The sequence below is a fragment of the Phalacrocorax carbo genome, chromosome 18 (assembly GCF_963921805.1).
Source record: "Phalacrocorax carbo chromosome 18, bPhaCar2.1, whole genome shotgun sequence".
Taxonomy (NCBI): domain Eukaryota; kingdom Metazoa; phylum Chordata; class Aves; order Suliformes; family Phalacrocoracidae; genus Phalacrocorax; species Phalacrocorax carbo.
The window spans coordinates 345,701-366,756 of NC_087530.1; the positions used below are offsets into that span (position 1 = coordinate 345,701).

The 21,056-nt window shown below is 43.5% G+C and overlaps 1 protein-coding gene across 4 annotated transcripts; it reads right to left on the reverse strand.

Annotated features, from left to right (window-relative positions):
* Positions 1-131: 131 nt before the first annotated feature.
* Positions 132-11,994, reverse strand: ZBTB43 (zinc finger and BTB domain containing 43). Of its 4 annotated transcripts, XM_064468423.1 has the most exons (3): positions 10,993-11,168; positions 10,094-10,140; positions 132-6,510 (listed from the first exon to the last, which is right to left on the reverse strand). In XM_064468423.1, the coding sequence occupies exon 3, from the start codon at positions 6,485-6,487 to the stop codon at positions 5,093-5,095; it is 1,395 nt and encodes a 464-aa protein (XP_064324493.1). In that variant the 5' UTR covers positions 6,488-6,510; positions 10,094-10,140; positions 10,993-11,168; the 3' UTR covers positions 132-5,092. The 4 variants fall into 4 exon arrangements, with proteins under 4 accessions (XP_064324493.1, XP_064324495.1, XP_064324492.1 ...); XM_064468425.1 differs by lacking the exons at positions 10,094-10,140; positions 10,993-11,168 and adding an exon at positions 11,725-11,994; XM_064468422.1 differs by lacking the exon at positions 10,094-10,140 and having other exon boundaries at positions 10,993-11,167.
* Positions 11,995-21,056: the final 9,062 nt, after the last annotated feature.

Sequence of the window (21,056 nt, forward strand, 5' to 3'; positions counted from 1 at the left end):
TTAGAATAAAAACTTATAGCTCATTAAGGAAGATTCACTTGACTTGCATAAACAGTTACATTTCTGGAAGAAATATGGAATCCCATGAATAATTAAAAAAAAAAAAGGAGCAGCAATCAACAGACACAGGCTTCAAGCAAAAATCGGAACTTACAATTTAATCACATTAAAAATATACCATTTTGTTTTCCAGCATCTTCCCCTAGGGCACTGGCAGTTTACAGCTTATAGCTAAAGAAGCCTAGCTATCCAATGAAGCATTTAAATAAAGAAACAACTTCCTTTGTTGTTTTGAGAAAGGTTCTAATTCTTTTAAAACACTCAATATACTGCTGTAGGCTCTCATAATTCAGAGACAGGTCACCTTTCTGGCACCAACATAGAAGTGCTGAGATTACAAGACCTGATGTGCCTCCATTCTTTCAGGCTCAAATATACAGGGACATCATCACGTGTTCTTTTTACACCAAGAAACCCAATACATCAGCCTCTGATCGTCCGCCTTGCTTTTGGTACGGGACAAAGTTTCTCAACCCCAGAAACACCTCAGATGAAAAAAAAACTACAACCAAAAATTCTACTGACAGTACCTTCTAGAGACTACCTGCTCACCCATACAACAAACAAGGTCATGTTTAAAAGACAAAACAAAACAAACAAACCCAACAGTGGTGTGTGAAATAGGAACCTCCTCCCTCAAAAGGATCAGATATACACCTAAGCAGAGATCTTAACCCTGCTAATAGTTGAACTTTTCAGAATGGCAGTTACACAGATTCCACAGTAATTAACATCTTAGTTACAAAATGGAATGAAAAGGAACTTAGCTGTAGTATCATTACATGTTCTTACCACTGATAGGTCAATGAATGGCTTCGCAGTAGCAGGAAATTCTGAAAGCCTCCTGTGTGTACGACGATTCTGGTTTTCAGAAGACATTCACTTTACTACAGCCAACAGCGAGCAATATGAAAATGCAAAAATGTTTCTAAGCTGTATCATTAAAGGTGATGAAGCATAAGGGAAGATTAATGAAATTTATCATATACATATGCATTCATGTTTTTATATATATATATATATGGATTGCTTCCCTCCTCCCCACAAACAAATAATTTCCTGTATCTTGAACAAGACCACTCCATTAGCAAAGATTAAGCAGCTGCATCTATCTGCACATCTTGGTTTACTCTGTACAACTGTATTGGCCATAAACTGCAGGGCGGTATGTGGCAAGAGGCTGCACACTGCCCTGTGCTAGTCAGAACAGGTTCTAGCCTGCACTGAAACTGATGTAAACAACCCCTTGCATGCCAAAACTTCAACCAGAGGTGCATGCAGTGCCTCTCCTTAAACATATTTAAGAAAGTGGCAGCTGCTAGCAAGAGGTGCAGGGAGACAGATAAGGAGATACTCCTGGGGAAGAAACACGTGGAGATACTGAAGAGCTGCTCTTGGGAAAACACATGGAGAATACTCTGAGGACATGGATAGGGGCACACACGCTCACAGAAGGGGGCACGCTCCATGCCTAAGGAGGTTAACTTCTGAGGGACTTTGGACCCTAGGTAAGCCATTCCAGAGCAGGTACTCCTCTGAAGTAACCGCGACCCACAGGAGACCCAAGCTGGAACTGGCACATCCCTGAGGGGACTATGGCCTGGTGTCACCATGAACAGTGACACCGACCTGCCCAGAGCAGCAGAGGACGCCCATAAGATGTGAAGCGCATCAGACAAGCCAGTATGCATATAAGCCCAACCTCCTGTGTGATCTGTCACCTCACTCCAAGAACTGGCACGGACTGAGCGCAACTCTCGATGAGAACAAGGGAAACAGACTACAAAAGCAGGAGGAGAGGCATTAGACTTAAGATGAGCCTGAGGAAGGGGGAGGAAAAATGTCTCCTTAAGTGTTTAAGTAATTTTTTGTAACCTTTTTTTCTCTTCAATACCTGAATGAGTGATTAGAATTTTGTCAAAGGGCAATAAATTAAATTCAGGAAAAACACCACAAGTCAACTGTTTTGCCTGTGTTAAGCAAAAGTAAGGATTTTAGACATGTATCTCGAGCTTCCCTTAAATCACCAATCCTCTCAACCAGATCTCATAACAATCACATCAGTATTTTCCCAAAATCATTTGTTTTCATGTAAATTAAAATCAGAAAGCCAAATGCTACAAAATCAGAGAAGCAACATTTGTTGGACTTTCAAGACAATGTCAAAATATGGGGCAAAACAGTAATAAGCAAATATTAAAAAGTTACTATTCATGCTAAGTCATTAAAAAAGGACATGGTTCTATAATATGATCTACTGGACCTGTTATAAAACCTTTAAAGTGTCTCTCGCAGTACATTTTAAAGCTTTATTTCAAAGTAACTTAACTGCAGATAGGAGTAATGTTTAACTTTGAAACGTCCCGTATAAAAGTCATTCCAAGCTGGTAAAAGAAACAGTTTTGCTGGCAGCTCTGTAGGACGGCCTGGGTTTAACAGAAATAATTTTTTGCTTGACCATGGTTTTCAGCCTGGTGTTTCTGACCAGCCTTTTCTATGGTTACATGGGAAGAGGCACCCTTAACCTTTTTATGCAACACTGAAGTGATGACTTGAAAGGGGTTGAGCACTAATGTAATATACAAGATCATTCTTGAAATGAGTATGAGAATACCTTCCCCCAAATGTGATGATGGTACTTGCAGAAATGACACCCTGTATGTAATAAGGCCTTGGAGAATGGAAAAAATAGGGCCACTGAGTGCAAGAAACCTTTCCTCTACACTCATGTAAACAGGCAAGCATTATAATTTTTTTTTTAATATTAAAAAAGACAGTGTTAGCAGTGTGGAAACAAACGATAAAGGGAATATAATTTCTAAGTTTAAAAAACATACTTACAAAGTTTTATGATTTTTTTTTAAATACAAAGTGCTTCTATACATTAAGCAGGTTACAGTGTTAGTGAGCAAATCCCTGTTTAGTTACCTTGATTACAAGGGTTATATATGGCCACCATGGTATACTGTAGAGTTCAATTAAGTGCTAAGAATAGGAACTCTGTGGTGCTGACCATTCATGCCCATTGCCAGCAATGGGTTCATCTTATTTGGGAATATCTGTTTTAACAAAATTCCATATGAAAAATATCTGAAGCATTAGAAGATTAAGAATTAAGAGCCTCTTAAAAAAATTAAAGTTTGTAAGTAGAATGCCAGAAAAGAAGTTACAGTAATTACAGCCCACTGAGTAGTATACCCCCAGCTTGTACCAGACATTCATGTTCAGGACACAGTTCGGTTCTATCTTAAGACAATTTGTAACTGGGAGTTCAAAAAAAGCATCTAAATAGTAATTATCTTTGTGTGGTTTTGCTTCACCATACAGGGTCATCTGTTTAAGTACGTTATCCTGCATATTGCAGTATCACAGAATCACAGAATGGCAGGGGTTGGAAGGGACCTCTGGAGATCATCTCGTCCAACCCAATCTAATACATAAATTGGGGCCAGACAGGCTTTGGCCTTTGATGCTGGTTAACTCCCCCCCCGACCCCGTTACCAGCACTATACTTGGACATCACCTCTTTCTATTATAGTCTACATATGCTTTAAAGGCTCTTTTCTTTTTATATGTTTCAGTAAACTACAAAGATGGGTTAATTGCTTTTGCATAGGACTGCATTAAGCATTCAACCCCAAAATCCTTTTGCCACCTTTACAACTCATGCATTCACTCTACCTGCAGAGCTGGCAGCATCCCTCAGAACTACAAACGCTCCTCCATCTGTCTCCAGGAATGAGAGCCCAGCATATAGATCCTCATCCTAATGAAGCAGAAGTGCCACTTTCCCAGCGAAAATCCAGACTTCGGACACGAGCATGGTACCATGTTCTGCAGTACCATTAATAGATCCAAAGACCATACTTCCTACTTTTTTTTTTTTTAACACAAGCAACTTCATTTGAAGAGGTAAACAACTCTCTCTGCTTGTGATCGTGCGTAACCAGTCACAGTAGTTCAGTACCAAGAATCTATATTATAGTTCTTACTATCCAAAGAGCAAAGAATTAAAAAGTATAAATACCTATCAATGACTAAATCATTTTCCTAAAGCAGGTTCCTAAAACTAGATAGAAGTTCTCAAAGATGTTCTTGTACCAATAAGTCAATTCATAAATCCACAGTTTGGTACTTGCTACTGTAGTAAGCCACAAAAATCTGAGCAGAAAACTACAGTTTAAATGTTTGATTGTTTTGGGTAAGTTCCGAATGTTACACTTTTTTTTTTTTTTTGACAAGACATACTTATTACACATACTCCCACAAGCTCTCACGATATAGCAATCAAAATGAAGTCAAGCCAAGAGTCATACAGCATTAGAACCTAGAGGAGCAAAGACAAATTAGGCTTAATACAGATTGAAGTTTATACAGTGCTCAAACATATTTAAGTGCTTTACAGACTCTAAAGAGAAATCAGCACAGAATTAGACAACATTTGGATAAAAAAAATGGAAGACAAAAGAAAGCTAAACTATCTTTAACACAGCCTTTCATTAAGCAATACAGCAATGGCTATTTAATGACATAGACAATCTAATGATGCTTGTTAAGTATGTCAGCAGTCTCCAGTTTGAGGTGGAATTCTAATTTTTTTCATTAAAATGTGAATCATGTAACCTGGCTGGATCATCCTAGCTCTCTTTTTCATTAAGTAGGGCTACTTAAACTCCTCCTTCGTGCAAGTATTTGCAGGATTTGAGTCAATTTAGAGCTGGGTTTTAGTGTGAATTTAGAAGACACAGAAAAACAACAGGGCTTGTTAAGTACTGCTGTGATTACAATCGATGTCACAAAGACCTTACAGACCTCATTTTGCAAGCGCCTTTCAGATTAACCATTTGCACTTCGCACATCGAACACCTAGAGCAATACTGTGGAAAATAAATAGAAGTTTGGTCTGCTTATACCAGCATAATAATTGAAACTTGTTTTTTTTTTTTAGAATTTACAATAGCAAGTACCAGACATTATTTGCATAATTAGTTTATTTTGCTTACTCTACTAAACAAATGTAACGACTAATGTCTTAGTTCATCTCAGAAGTACTCTGCTCAGCTTTAGAAGCTTGATATGACTTGGTACAAGAGGTCACATGCCGATGAAAACTGTCCCGCCACATAAATCTTTTCCCACAGATGTTACACTCATATGGTTTTATGCCTGTATGAATTTTCATATGGCCTACAAGATGGTGTTTCATTTTGAATTTCTTACCACAGACACCACAGCCATAAGGTCGAAGACCAAGGTGCATACTCATATGCCGATCTCTCTGACTTTTGTGTGTAAAGCTTTTACCACACTGACAAGGATATAGCTTATCAGCATGCGAGAACCCAGTGAGGGACGTTTCTTCTTTAATTCCCGTAGCCATTTCAATGCTTTCACCGTAGCCTGCTGCTATCATAAGATCCTGTCTGTGAGCACTTAAATTTCCATCTGCCCTTTCACCAGAAAATTCTTCCATAGAAGAGCCGTAGAAGTCAACTTGTTCATCATAATTACTTTCATCTGCTTGTTCATCAAATTCCGCTTCCATCTTTTTGTCACCTATATGAAAGTCTTCAACACCTGAAGACTGGATTGAGTGATCTGCCTGAATGGTATTCATGGATTCAGAAACTTGGTGTTCATCATAAGGGTTATCAACACCTTCACAGTCTTGTTCAAATCTTTCTGGTTTCACATGGATCCACCGCTTGTGAGACATGATGCTGGGCTTGCTATACATAGGTCTGGTATACTGATACTCTGCACTGTCACTAGTTCCTTCTTCACCATCCTGACTTGTCATTCCAGTGCTAAGTCTGTCATGTTCTGTTGAAGAATTACTGGGAAGGTACTCATGTTCCGTCAGCTGACATGACAGTTCATCTTTAGAGCTCTCTTCCTCATTTTCACCATCCCTTAGTTCCTGAACTTTGTGGAATTCCGTCTGTCCTCCAGAGCCAAGTTCAAAGGTTTCAACAAGGCCATTGTAACTACTGCTGCTCGGGGACTGATGATCACTGCCATGGTTCATCTTCTGGCACAGAACGGTTGGATTCCCCTCTAACACTTCAGTGCATTTATCCACTACATGCCACATCTGAAGGAAACTTGCTGCTGTCAAATAACTAACAATTTCTGGAGCAGGCATTACCAGCCGACCCGTATAGGTAGACAGAAGAATGTTTTCAAATACTCTGGGATTCATCACATCAGGCAGGACTATTCGCCTGCTGTTTTTTAGGAGAACCTGATCGCAGAAGTAAGGTGAACTAGCTGCAAGAACAGCTTTATGGGCTCTGAAGAGATGGCCCTGAACTACAATGGACACATCACATAATTGTCCTTGCTGGCGCTGCTGGTTTAACTTCTGCAAAATGGTGCTAGAAAAATCTGGAAATTCCACTCGAAAAGAGCTTGACCCAGACTCCATTTCATTACAAATTTAGTGTTGCGCTGCAAGAAAAAAAATAATCAGAAATTTTGCTTAGTAAAGTATTGATCTTTTCATTTCCTTCTACACTTTTTCTTTTTTCTTTAACAAAAAACACTTAAGCAGACTCATTCAGAACTCAGCCCAACATTCTCTGGATCCTATGTCCCTGCTGTACTTCTAGTTCTCCTACCCCACCTCACTTCTCTCTTCTGAAAAGTTGTACTGAGGCCACAAATTGCAAGGCCAGCACATTTTGCTTTTTCTCTGTCTAGGAGGACTCATCAACTATAGTGGGAGCTACTAGCAGCACGCCACCCAGGTAAGATAGATTAAGCATTTCAAGCATGCATTTAGGATAACAAAAACAGTTATTTGATGAAATTATAGCAGTAGTTCTAACTCCAGGATGTCCCAGAGTTTATAACAGCATATGAAAGATTCTGCATTTCAACGGCCAACAAAATCATCTCATCAATCCCCTAATGAAGACTGACTGTACTCTTACGGAATATTCCACTTTAAATGAAGTTTTCAAAAGCTAACATATTGATTCATACATTGACAAAGGCAGCGCATATAGAACCCTAGTGAGAATGAGGCTTATAACGCTTCTAGTGATATTTCCATCATTTTATTAACTGAAAGGTGGAATAGCAACATCTTGTACAGCTGTGGGGCTATAACCTAATCTTTTAATTCTGAGCTTTTTCAGATGTTAATGCAACATTCTTTACTTCAAAAAAACCTTACAGAATTAAAAATGTTAATCAGGAAAGTCATACCTCTGCTGTACAGAACTTTTTCTGCATGTACCTTATATATTTGTAATGATGCAACAATTTATGCTAGAAGCTGAGCTAAGAGCTTACAGATTTTAATGTTTGTATTCCCACATGATCCAGATGTCTTATTACAAAGTTAAGTCTTTTAAGCAGGAATAAATTTTTTTTAAATGCCTACTTTAAATTTTAAATTGAATTTGAGATAAATTTGCATGTTATTATCAGTAGAAATAATGATGGAAATTTAAATGCAGCTACAAAAGACCAACATTAACTACCTAAGTTAAACTCGAGCAATTTTTCCATTTGATAATGTGTAAATTAAATACAATGGAATTCCAGAGGAGTCCTGGAGTAGCAATGTTCCTCTGTCAAGTTCTGTTTCTCAGAAGTGGGAAAGTGTCAAAGTTTTAGCAGATGGGGGTGCACACCTCAGAGAGAACACTTAGTAAGTTAGCAGATAGCATATACATACAGAATTTAAAGCACTTTGTTAATAAGGTGCAAAAATAGAGCCTGCATTTCAAACAGTTGGAGGACTCTGAAATTAAAGTACTTCTATGCAAATATGGCATCAAGAAAAGATGATTATGAGTCCCTACTAGAGAGAGCCTATACAATAACCATAGTACTTTCCATACAGTTATGTAACCATCGACAGAAAACCGTTCATTTGGTGCACTGTGTTAAAACGCTGGCACATTGGCCCAAATGTATGACTGCTAAGTGCAGAAAAAGCAGCAGTGTTTGCTTACAAAATGCAGACTACACAGGAGTGATTATGTAAATCACTCAATGTTTAATCAACAGCTCATGGTTACATAATCCCTCCCTTACCGTTTTGATCTGTTTTCCAACCCATATTCTTGACAACTCTCCCTCACACCCCCAAAAAAAAAATCACTGTTCCATCTCCAAAGTTTCAACGCTAAAAAAGGATGACAAACATATGGAGCATAGGTGATCCCTGTTATCTTACATAAAGGTGACTAGGGTTTCCACAGAGAACAGAGCACAGGAGTCAGAAAGCCATCAGGACTTTCACAGGCCCAAACTCCTTGCAAACATTGAAACCAGCATCTTCTGCAGAACTGCGAATATTATGCTTTTAGATTTCCTTTTAGCTTTTCACTAGAAGCATGGTATCAATCCGACTCTCTTACAAAGGTCTCTGAGGAAAACAGACTGGGAAGAACAATCTTCGTAACCATAAATAATGACAGCGACATAGTCAAAAGAAAAAAGGTACCCCTTCTGACCAGTTTCCTTCTTTCTTCAAATCATACACTGATTTCCAGCGCTGGGTAGTGGGAAGGACTGGAAGGACTAAAGAAAGCTCCCACTGGAGAACAGTCAAATAACTAAAAATGTTGTAGTTGAGCACCATAACTTGCTGTATACAGTCACATGCACTTTCACATTTTCATAATGCGGGAACATGTGCCAGGGGAGGGTTAGGCTTGGTATTAGGAGAAGGTTCTTCCCCCAGAGGGTGGTGGAGCCCTGGAACAGGCTCCCCAGGGAGGCATCACACACCAGCCCGGCGATATTCAAGAAGCACTTGGACACCGCCCTCAGAGACATGGTGTGAATTTGGGGTTGTCCTGTGCAGGGACAGGAGTTGGACCCAATGACACTTGTGGGTCCCTTCCAGCTCAGGACTTCCTATGATTCTATGATTAATTGTTACTGTTTCACTGGCTGAAACAATTGTTTAACCTAAGAGGTGTTTACCAACTACCTTGGGACCCTCAGATTTAAGATGAGAATCAGTCATAATTTCAATTAAAAAAAAACAAAACAAACAAAAACCCCCACACTTGGTGGCACAAGGTAGTTTTCCTGCAAATACTGCCACCCATAAACCATGGGTGAGCAGTTACATTCTGCTGAGACAGTATCCAAGGTGCATCAACTGAGGAGACAGCCTAACACTTGCAAATCTAACACACCACTTTCAAGTGCTTTGACCAACAGTGTTAGGAAAGAGGAAAGCCCTTTACATCACAAAGCGTTACTCCCCAGAGAGTCCTCACCTTCAGCCCTCACAGCTTGCTTTGAGTATCTGACAAGCTAAAAATGATTGTGCATATCCTTGAACAAGCTTCTTGAGATGTAGTCCCAAAAGTATATGGAAATTTTCATGTGAAGGTGCAAAACAGAAAATAGCTCAGTTTCCCCACTTTTAAAGTGAAATAAAAAGTCTAGGGACAGTAATCGACTCACCCCAAGTGAATTACCACAAACTGTCATACCTCAGGTATCAAGGTGGAATTTGGATTGAATACTACTACATTTATAACCTAGCTGTCATATAACCACTTTTAGCTGGTCCAGGAACAATCCGTATGATTGTCAATACAAACTGTTCAGTAGTCTGAATGGTTCTTAATGTAATAAATCCAATGGAATATTAGAAACAGCAGAATTTAAAATTACTTCCTTGGAAAAGGAATCTCTGAAAAGCTTGCAGTTCAGCTGATCTTTTTCAAGTTACCACCTACATAACAGCAGGAGACCACCTTTAAGTTTACTGTCTTCAGTGCTCCTCAGTTTTTTTTCTCAAAGCATCAGTCGTGCTTTGTACCCATACAACCAGTCCGCTTCAGGAAACCAAATCAGCAACGGCGGTTTTTCCAGAGAGTAAGAGAATACTATGCCTGCCAGTTCAGTCATTACTTTTTCTTTCCATTTTACTTAAAACAACTTGGCAACATTATTTAAGTATTTTAAACAGTTATGTTATAGCTGGTGTACGTTATAAAGTATATACTTCTTTTAAACAATCAGATTATTTTTTTATGCAGATGCAGTTCTTTACCTGCTTTCAGAACATTCTCAGATTTCAGACTGTTTTTCAATACTTTCCTACAAAAAACGATAAGCCTTCAGGATACGTTCAGCTGAAATGTAAAGAAACACATCTACAGACCTTATATAACTACTGCTGCCGCCTTTCAGCAAGGACTCAGCCACCACAGAAACAATTCCGGGTGGGAGCAGGGCTTGATATATTTTCAGTTCTGATGAAAAACAAAGCCAATTAAATGCAAGTAAAACGTTTTCTATTAGTAAAGCCAAACACATCAAGAGAAATTTGGCTTTTTATCAAAGAGGTTTTACTTCCTCTTTTTACAGTTTCTGCATTTTCCATATCCCAACTAATAACGAACAAAGTCCTTCTATTTTAATTAATACAAAAAAATAGTCCCCCCGGTACAAGACCGAGTGAAACGTACCAGGCATAGATTATTTAATTAAACATACAATTACTTTCAGAAGCACTAGCCGGCAGTTACTTCCGATATCCGAACGCAGAGCTTCTGAAGAAATTCCCTTCTTCCCTCAGAGCGCTGCAGCCACCAGCTGCCGCGGCCGCCGGCGGGCCCCGCCCGAAAGGTGCTACCGACGACGGCGGCGGGCCCGGCCAGGCCCCGGTGCCACCCCCCGCCGTGGCCGAGCAGACCCGCCGATCGGCTCCGCCCGGAGCAGCGTCAGGAGCGGGCCGGGCCCCGCGCCCACCTCCCGACCGCCCCCCGCAGCTCCTCGGGCCGCCGCGAAGAGCCGCCCCGGCCGGAAAGCGGCGCGGGGGCCTCGGACGCAGCGGGGAACGGGAAGGCCTCCCGCGCCGCGCCGCGCCACGCCGCCCGGGAGCGGGCCCACGGGAGCGGGCCCGGCGGGAGCGCGAGCCCCCGCGGGCCTCCAGCGGCAGCGCCTCACCTGCGGGCCGCGGAGTCTCTCGCATAGCGGGACGGGATGGGACGGGACGCGACGCGACGCGACCCAGACTCAGCGCTCGGTGCGCCCGGCACCGCCTCCGCGCCCCAGCCCCGGCCGACGCCGGAAGCAGACCCCCTCCCCTTCCTGTGGAGAGCTTCCGCATCCCTCTCACGTGACGGCCGGGGCCCGCCCGTCTGCTTCCTGCCCGCGGGGCGGGGCGAAAGGGCGGAGCCCGGCGGGGACGCCCCGCCCAGACCCCACCCTCGGGCCCTCCCCGGCGGTGGCGCGAGCGGCTGCGCCCGTTCGCCGGGGCGGCGGCGGCGCCCCCTGCTGGTCCCGCCTCCCGCAGCGCCGCCCGCAGCGCCGAGGCGGGGCTGGCGGCGCCGGGCGGGGCGGCAGCAGCGGGGGAGGGGGGTTCCCGAAGGGGGCCCCGGCGCGCCCCCTCGCTGCCGCGCGGGCGGCGGCGGCCACAGAGGCGGCGCCCTCGCTCCTCGCTCCCCGCGGCCGCGGAGCCGGCGGCGCTGCCCTCCCGCGGCCGCGCGGCCACGCGGCGGCGCCCCGCGCGCAGCCCGCCCCCGCCCCGCGCGGGCCGCGCCCGAGAAATCGCCCCTGTGCCGCGGGCGGTGCGGCGGGTCCCCGGCGGGTCCCCGGGCGCTCCGCGGGCGCGGCGCTCACCCGCCGCAGGGACGCCATCGGCGGGCGCTGCAGCATCGGGCTCCCGCGGTTCCGTACCGGGATTTGACGTAGCCGGGAAAGTAACGGGCAGGCGGCAAACGCGGGTGTCTCTGCAAAGGGCAGTCGAGGAGAGACGGAGCACCGGCCTGCTGCGGCGTGCGAGCTGCTGAGGAGCGCAGGAGGAGCCGAAGATGCGTGGCGTTCACCGGAGGAGAAGCGGACGATGATACGTGCTTGCGGTGGTAGCACGGCCCGGGGGTCTCTGGGCACGGCGCTCTGACGGCGCGCACGGCGAGGGTCGGGATGCGGGCGGCGAGGCGGCGGGCGCCGAGCCTGCCCCGCCGAGCGGGGCCGCTGCCAGAGAGCAGATTAGTCCCACAAAGCTAAACCTAAACTAACAATTGGGAGTAGCGGCCGGGGAGTGCGTTATCATTTCATCAAAATTTCTCAATTGTTGAAAAATATTGTGCAAGGCTGGGACGAATATATGCCCTATAATTTCTTACGAACAATGTGGAAAGCATTCTCTTTAATGAGCACCAGGTCTTTCAAACAAGGTGTTTGTGGTACACAAGAACAGAGGCACGGCCCAGCGAGCCATCACGAGCAGGTTACTTTACACGTTTCACAGGACAAATGCAATCTAGTGCCTTGAAAAGGAACACAGGAGACACATTTCGGAGCAGAACCATAATCTTCCCCAGTCCAGCCTCCCTTTTAATTTTTTTTCCCCTTGGCAAGTTAATGTGCTTTGCGGGAAAGGGTAACAAATTAAAAGATGCAATTTTGTAGGAATTTATCCGTAAGAAAATTCTAAGTTTCCTTTTACCACATTACTAGCTGTCTCAGTATGCCTCGAGGCATTATTTTTCTATTTATCAAAATACATGTCTTTATTTTAAAGTTAAGACTTCTTACAACTCCTGTAGTACTTCCTGTAGTTTTCTGAGCGGGGTTTAACACATGTGTGTCAGGTGGGACCGAATCGCTAATGTCTTCTGCATTCTAAATACATGGTTTTCACATTCTTTGGGTCCGTTTCTTTGCATTAATTAATGTGGCATTTGCCTTTCTGATCTCTTGGTGATCCAGAACTAGGAATTGCCCAGGGAGAGCTCCACGTGTAGAAAGGCAGCACAGGGTGAATGTGGAGCAAGCTCATCTCTAATGAAACCACAGTTAATAAATTGATCTGTGTAAAAGCGGGTGATGTTAGTGTGCACGGGAGGTGCCATTTACATACCGGCAGAGGAGAAGTACCTTTCTTGGCCTGCCCTCAATCTACTGGTATGCGTGAGAGACGTAAGGATGGACAGATGATACGTCCTAGTAAAGTGCATCCTTTTCCAAGTTTTTCCTTCCTTTCTAAACTATCGCAATGCGAGGTTTAGATCAATATTATTTGTAGAATTCTTTCAAAGATTAAATAGTTAAGAAACAGATGGTTCAGGAACGGCTCCTGAAGTTCTGTGTGTCATTGCTACACTGGCCATGAGAACAAAGTCTTAGAGCTGAGTCAAACTTCAAGTCTCTACCAAGGCAGGTAGAAGCGGTGAAAGTGGTCCCAGAGGGCTGCAGGGGCAGCTGCTCTGCTCATTCCGACTCCGCTTGTGGGCAAAACTACCAGGCGCCCCGGCATTTTTTTGCAAGGTTGAGGCTTCTGCCCCGTAGGTAGGTTAGGAAAAGAAAGGGAGAAGGTGCCTGTGAGAGAGCAGGCAGGGTGGGAGGCGTGCAGGAGAGCGATGGCGTTCTGTGTGCGATAGCTTTGCAGGTGCCTGCGTTGTGCCAGCAGCATCGCGAGTGTGTGTCAGAGGCGTAAGGGAGATGTGTTGCATCGTTTGCCCAGGGACACATTCTCAGGTTCTCAGACAAGCTGTCAACACTCGGGTTGGTGACACTGGTTTACAGATGCAACTGGTTTTGCATCTTGGGAAACGGGGTTTAGACCAATGTTGGGTGTGTAACTACGGGCTGTACTGGGGGGGACAGTGAGTCAAAGCAACAGGCTGGTCAAGAACGTAACTTCTGCCATCGGTTTCAGTGAATACTCATCTCGGAGCTTTAACAAGCAGGGGAAAGCAGGCTGACGTAGCTTTATCCCAAGTAGCAGCATGAAGGAAAAATACTCTCACGGATGATGAAGAAGGACCTCTAATTTAACTCAGAATGAAACACTTAAGTTGATTGTTAAGGGACTTCTTTCTTCCTTTTTTAACTGAAGTTTAAGTGCAAATGTGCATTCCCTGCTCATTCTCCAAACTTAACGTATAAGGAAGAACTCCCTTTTGGGGTCTTCAAGCAAAGTTTGCGTACGGTGGTTGAAGAAATACAAAGGGCGGTAAGCTCTATCCTCCAATAGTAGTCTTTGTCTGGGTGTTAAGGTATGTGTTCAGATAAGCACTGTTCCATCTATATTGTCAGAATGGAGGGGTTGGTTTAGTGATGAAAGGCCAGAATGTATTAAGCTAGAGTTTAAAGAATACTCACACAGCACATTGTGTATAATTTCTCATGCTACCCAGAATCTGTCTACTGAATCCTGGATGAAAACTGGCCTTAATGACAGTGACTGGGGGGGCTCAGTTTCTGCAGTTCACTTCCAGCTGCACTCGCTTCAGAAAGCAAAATTGAGCACAGGGAAATAAAGAAGTAGCGAGAAAGTCACCAACATCACATGCAGCACACTGAGGAGAGAGTATACTGCCACGCCGGGATTGTGATAACGCATAATTGCTTGGAAGATTACTTTATTTCTATGGTTTGATTTGGGAGTTGATGTATTTTCTAATATAAGCAGTCAATAAGAATAATGTTGTCACCACAAGATTTCCCTGAAGCTCCTCCTGTTCCTTTGTTCCGCTGATGCTCTCCACCCGCGCATTTTCAGCACTGCTGTAGGCACTACGAGGAAGGGACCACCAGAGAGCAGGGCTTGATCCCGCTGTCCTAGCAGGGCCCTGGCTCTTCACTCGTGTTCTCTGCATGCGAAGGACAGGTACCTGCTCCGCTACGTGACAAGCGCTGTTCCACGGTCAGAGCACTCAATTGGCCGTGCAGCGAGCACACACAGGAACTTTTCAGAATTTAGATGAGATTCCGCAAGAGCAGTTTACAGGATGAAAATAGATCAAAGACTTACTTTGAACTCTCCAAACAAACCTGTGGCCTTCATGATCATGTTATTGTTCCAACATATTAAGGGAATTCATCACTCAGCAGCTAGCTGTTCTATTTCTATCAGGAATAAAGCCTCCAGACAAAAAGTTAACACAGTTTTGGACAGTGTCTTAAGATAGCAAGAGAAGCAACTGAATACTAGGCATTTTTTTGGAAATTAAACTATTGGAATTTTGTGACTCTAGCTCTAAGAAAAAAAAAGGGAGTTCAAGTATAGCCTCTGTTTGTACTAGCCGGTCTGTCGTTTCTCCCGTGGTTGTTAGGGATGCAGAAGACCTGTGTTGCTTCTCTATAAGAACCTGGTGAGCTAAGCCAGGGTAGGGCCACTTGATGTTTGTTTTGGAAGTTTCTCCTTCAGTTCAACTTTGTTAGAAAGAAAACATGTCAAAGTCTTCTTTATAAGTGAAAATCCAGGAAAACAATTTTCAGTCTTGGAGATATCTGGCATAAGCAGTGACTCTCTACGCTTCCCAGTCTTGTCCTGTGTAGATTCTCTGAGTTTACCTGAAAATAACGATTATTTTAACTTCAGCAGCACGTGTAGCACTTGGCGTTCCTTACGAAATGGTCTTCCAGGGGGAGAAGGTGCAATTACATGCATATGTGACGCTACGTGTCAGGGAGCTCAACGCGCCGGCGACGTGTCTGTTGCCAGTTGCCCTCGCCTCTCGGTGGCAAGTTTCAGCAGCCTGGAGGGGGACGGGCGGGAGCTCAGGACGCGACCAGCGTCCCGCCGGCAGCCGCTGCAGGGGGCTGCCCTAAGCTGCCTTGCTGGAGGGAAGGCTGGGTGCGTTTGACCCTGCTGGAGCGGCGCGGGGCGGGGCGGGGCGGGGCGGGGCGGGGCGGGGCCGCGCGGGGCGGGGCGGGGCCGCGCGGGGCGGGGCGGGGCGGGGCGGGGCCGCTGCCCGGCTCGCCTGGCCCAGCAGGTGGCGCCCGAGGCCGGGGCGCCCGTTCCCCGCGCGCACGAGCGTGAGCGCACGTGACTAACCCTGAACGCGCCGATTCTGTCCTCGGAACAAAGCTTCGAAAAATTAATATTTATTCTGTTTAATCTTTAACCTTCTTTTTAAAGAGAACAGACGATAATCTCTGGATTTTTAAACGCCTCATAAAGACCTCAGCTGGGTTCGACTCATCACTGAAATGCAGCAACCTGGAGAAATGCTACATACGGGCAAAATATGTACCAGGTGTATTTATAACGGGTCCTGCCCTCACGCCATAAGGGAACCTGCATTTGCCTCCCATTTTCATTGTCAAAGCTCTAAACCAGAAACTTGCTCTACTGTTATAGCAAAAAAGCACCAGCTGTTGTGGCCAAGGTCGCACTCAGTAGCATCACGCTGATTTGGATAATTCACAAGCTGTGGAAGTCTAATCCTGTGTCTCCTTAAAATTTCACCCAAGATAAACCAACAGAGATTTTCTTTGACTTAGCTCGAGCGAGAAAACATGTTAAAAGACAGAAGGGAAGAGAGAGAGGATGCGGTTCCACAGGGGCTAAATGAGTTCTTTGAGACAGAATGTATCTGAACAAAATTTGGTTTGTGCCTGTATTTTCAAGTCTAATAGTGCACATTCACAGACTTTAAGCCCATATCCCTCCTACATTAACAGGGACCCTAATACAATCATGAGAAAGGGAAAGGTGATATTTAATATGGCACAATTATCTGGTTCTTTTGTAGTCATTATCAGAATATGTTAGCAAATTAGCAATATATGAGAATGATAAGCTGTAGGGCAAGGAAGTTTTGAATGAGGAAGGACCTATTTTCAGATGAGATTTGAAAAGCAAACAATTACATAATATTGCAGCTGCTGCAGAAGAAGAACCTCTAGCACTTACAATGGCAAGGTAGGGGAAAGAGAAAGCCTCAGTACCAAAGATGGGCAGATAAAAACAGGGGCAAGTGAAACAAGGTACAGGAGAGACAGTGTTTTGGAAAACCTGAACTTACAAATGAGTGCAGAATATGTCAAAAATAGCTTAGGATCAAATCAGATAAACTAAGCTGTCTCAACACAATATAAAATCCCTATACTGAAATTTGGGATGTAAATAGATAAAATCCAGCATCAGGACTGTACTGCTCCCTGGGTGATTAGGACATGCTGATGGAGATTTGGCTGGGAGGAGCAGGAAACCATCACTGATTCCTCCTACCACCATGTAGGTTGAGCAAATGACACCTTAGGACATGACACCATTGCTAAGTTTTGCTAAATTTGTCTACTGCTTTGTGGAGCAGCCCACTATGATTCCACTAGAGGAGATGCGCCTCTTGACTCACTAATGAGCTCTGTATATGACCTCAGTCAGAATATTATTGTCAATGAGCCAGTCTGCAACACAGACCAAAATGTATTTGTGCTTCACATTTTTCCAGGGACCTTAAAACAAAAAAATTCTGTAAAAGGAGAGGGTATTTTTAAAAATAATATAACATGCCACCCACCCACCCCTCCCAAATACTTGTTAAAAAGAAATTACAATCGACTCTCAAAGGGTAAAATGTTTCCAGGTGGCATGAATGTTATTCAAGGTGCCCTACTGGACCAGAAGAAAGCCAGGGGGGCTGGACAGCAGGCTAAAGGCTTTTTCAGTGTCGATGAATGATCAAGAGCATGCAGAGAATTAGATTAATTTTTTCCATCTACACTTTTTTTGTGAACTTTAGGGAGGTTTCTACACTAAACTAATGTTTTATGAGGGATATACTGAAAAAAAATCTCTCTTAATCTGAATTGCCTATGGTCCCACAAAGAGCTGCAGAACAGAAAGAAAATGAAAAATAAAAAAGTGCCAAAACCAGACAACCTTTTTATCAAGAATAATAAACAAATTCGGAAATGAAATTCATTCTTTACTGACTGCAGTTGCAACCTGTTTCATGAAACAGCTTCAGTATCAGAAGAACACAAATGGCAAAATGTGATGCCAATTTTTAGGCAGTTTGGGAGAAATCTGGAGAGCTACAAACCCATATGTCCGAGATCCATATTTGGAAAACTGGTAGGAACAATAATAAAAATGGTTATTAAACACACAGAAAAATATGTCTCAGTGAAAAATCAGTGTATCTTTTCCTCACAATACTATTAACATTCTCTGAAGGAGTGGTTGAGCACAAGTCCCATACAGTCTTGGATTTCCAAAAACCATCTGTCAAGCTCCCTCACAAAAGCTTTTCAAGAAGTTTAGCAGGCAAGGGACAAGAGGAGAGACCAGGTCTTTCCATGGATAAATACCTGTTTAAATATGAAACTAAGATAGAAATAGTTGGTTGTTTTTCTTAATGGAAGAAAACCAGTAGTGGTGTCCAGCAGGGGTCTGTGCTGAGGCATCTGTCACCTGCCAGGTTATAAATTGTATGAAAGAGTTGAACAGTGAGGTGGCAAAGTTTTCTGACAATATTGAGTTAATCAGGGTAGTTTACAAAAAAAAAAAAAAAAAAAAGACCCAACAGGCAAGGGTTTTAGAAAGACTTCATGATACTGAACAACTTGTGACAAAATCTTGCATATAATTTAATTGAGATAAAATTTCAGTGGCACCCATCAGGAGAAACAAATCTCATGTAATTATGGACTCTGCAATAACAGTTAATACTGTGGATGCAGATCAGAGATTATAATAGATGGTTGTTTGAAGAATAATGCACAAAGCAGAATCAAGACCCCTATGACCAACAGGAGGTTGGAAATTCTGAGAAAATGATTAGAGAATAAAAGAGAAAACACCATGGCATCTTGTCCTTGTGTGCGATCTCAAGTCTTGAAAAGGCACAGAGGATGCTGGCAAAGATGTTCAGCAGTAATGAGTGGTTTCTGTGTGAGTGGGTAAATAGATCAGGATGCCTTTAGCTGGACAAGGAAAGGAATATACCAGAGACCTGTCATGCAGTCTGTACAGAGGGCACGTCTGGCTTGGGACGCCCACGGGCTGCTGACAGCTGAGGGCTGCAGCTGGGTGCTGGGGAGCTCTCCAGTATGTGTCTGGAAGTGACCCACTGGGTGATGTGAGCCCAGACAGATGTTGGTCTGGACCGGTGCAAACATCCTAAATTACTGACAGGTTAATGGCAGGTTTTAGAAATAGGGTCAGTATCCAATCAGGTTCAAAATGGAGCTGGTAGGAGTAATAAATAAAGCATCACCTGTACAAATCCAGAGAGACATGGAGTTATGTCTCAATCAAAAAAGATAAAATATTCATATTGTTATGTTTGTAACGATGATTTCTTATTGTGATGTTAAAGTGACAAGAGCGTTCCATGGTGTACCATGAAACTGTCTCCAGTGGGAACTGCACTCTGTGAAAAAAGTAAATAGGCAAAATGGCAGGCAAGGCAAGTGGCCTTGCTTTTGATCGTTAATGCTGATTTTTCTATACTATTCACTGCTCTCAGAGGGAGAGAGCAAGGGATTGAGACTGCTACAGGATTTCATTTTGGTTTGACACTGTCCCTTTAAAATTTCATGTTCACACAGAAGAACATGTCAAAGTGACAGCTAAAAGCTGACATTTAAAAAAGTGACATCTCTCTAATGTCACTTCTGTTACTGTTTTTGATTTCCCATTGCCCTATAGGATAATTGCAGACAATACTGAGAACAATTCAAGTGAACTTCGTTATCTTTTGAGAGTGCTACTGAATCACTTTCCTGCATGATGCTTCATTTAGTAAAAAATGGGCCTAAGCTTATTGCAGACTTTTTTTCTTCCCACCAGTGACTGTGAAAATTGCTAACTAGAAATTCTTCTTGGTGTTTAAATCTGACAAATTATGTGCCCCATCTCTGTGGGCTGAGCTCTGACTGGAATTGGCCATCTGCATAGAGCAGGCTGCTCTGTGGTGGCCCCACAGCTCGAGTAGAGCTGAACAAGTCCCTGCTGTACCAGATTGCCCTGAGCAAGCCATGTAGTCTCTCTGAATGTCAGCTTCTAACTTGTAAAACGAGAACCAACCCTCTCACTACTGAAATGAGGAGGCATATACTCAAATGCTGTCTTCACCAGGAGGGTTTTGAGATGGGGTTTCAACAAGGAAATTTTATACATGAGGACTGGAAAGGAATTTCAAATATTGATAGCAGAGAGGGCGCCAGTAGAAGGGCATTCAAAAAGCATAGCAAAACTAGAATTCTCGATTATAAAGAACTACTTTTGCAAATATTTTCAGGTCATCCTCTATCACTGTCTTCCTAATGTTTATTGATGAAGAGGCAATATATTCTGCTTTTTCAGAATGTATAGAAGCAATGTCATTTACCTCAGTGTTTTCTAGCAGTGTGTTTGTAGGTGGGAAACCTCTGTAAACTATACACCTCTTGCATTCCTATTTCATTCCATCTGTCTCTTTTTCTTCTAAAAGTTGATTCTCGGTTATTGAGAACCAGCTCCTGTCAGCAGAAACTTATTGTGGGTTCAGCTGGCTGGGAACATATGCGTACATACAGTGTTTTGAGAGCTATGACAATTCTTTTCCAGAGCAATCCCAAGGCAGGCTGTAAACCCTGGTAATCTAATCATGTCACTTGGTGGCAGAGGGCTATGTTCAATCCACAGTTTAGAAATAGACAGCAGGCAAATACAGATCATCACTATGTCAGACTTTCAGAGTTAGTGTTATCTAATGCTAATATCATAGAAATTGTTCAAAAATGAGCTCTTGGATCAGAGTTAAACTCTGAAGAGTTGCCAGCTAGATGGACATTATTCCTAACTTGGCACTTCAACCACTAAAGACACAAGGCGAAGATGCTGTGATCCTACTACTATACTTTGAGTTCTATTGTAATTGGATTTGTCTAACACAGGGTTGGTCCACGGGGAATCTTACAGTCCCCTTCCAATTTATGCAGGATTGACAATATTTCTAAAAATCAGAAAGTAAATATGAAGCAGCCTAATAGCCTTCAAGTTTACATAGTGTGTCCATTCAGCTGATGCCCAAAATAAGTCATAAGCACGTATTGTGCTTTTTAATTTATTTTGTCAATTTTTGCAGCACACGGCTGACAACTGCTGGGTCTGTACCGCTCCTTGCTGCAGTCTTGTGGACTGAATCTTCATGCTAACAGCAGGTGGAAGGTTTGGGGCCAGGGGCAGAGTGTTGCTGCATGTGCTTTTGACAGAGCGGAATAACAGGTTTTGCTTAACATTTTGTATGTCAGAGAGAAAATTCCCATCAAGAAAGCAGGCTCTT

Coding starts and splice junctions, on each gene's coding strand:
- ZBTB43 (XM_064468425.1), bottom strand. CDS start 6,487: ATGGAGTCTGGGTCAAGCTCTTTTCGAGTGGAATTTCCAGATTTTTCT.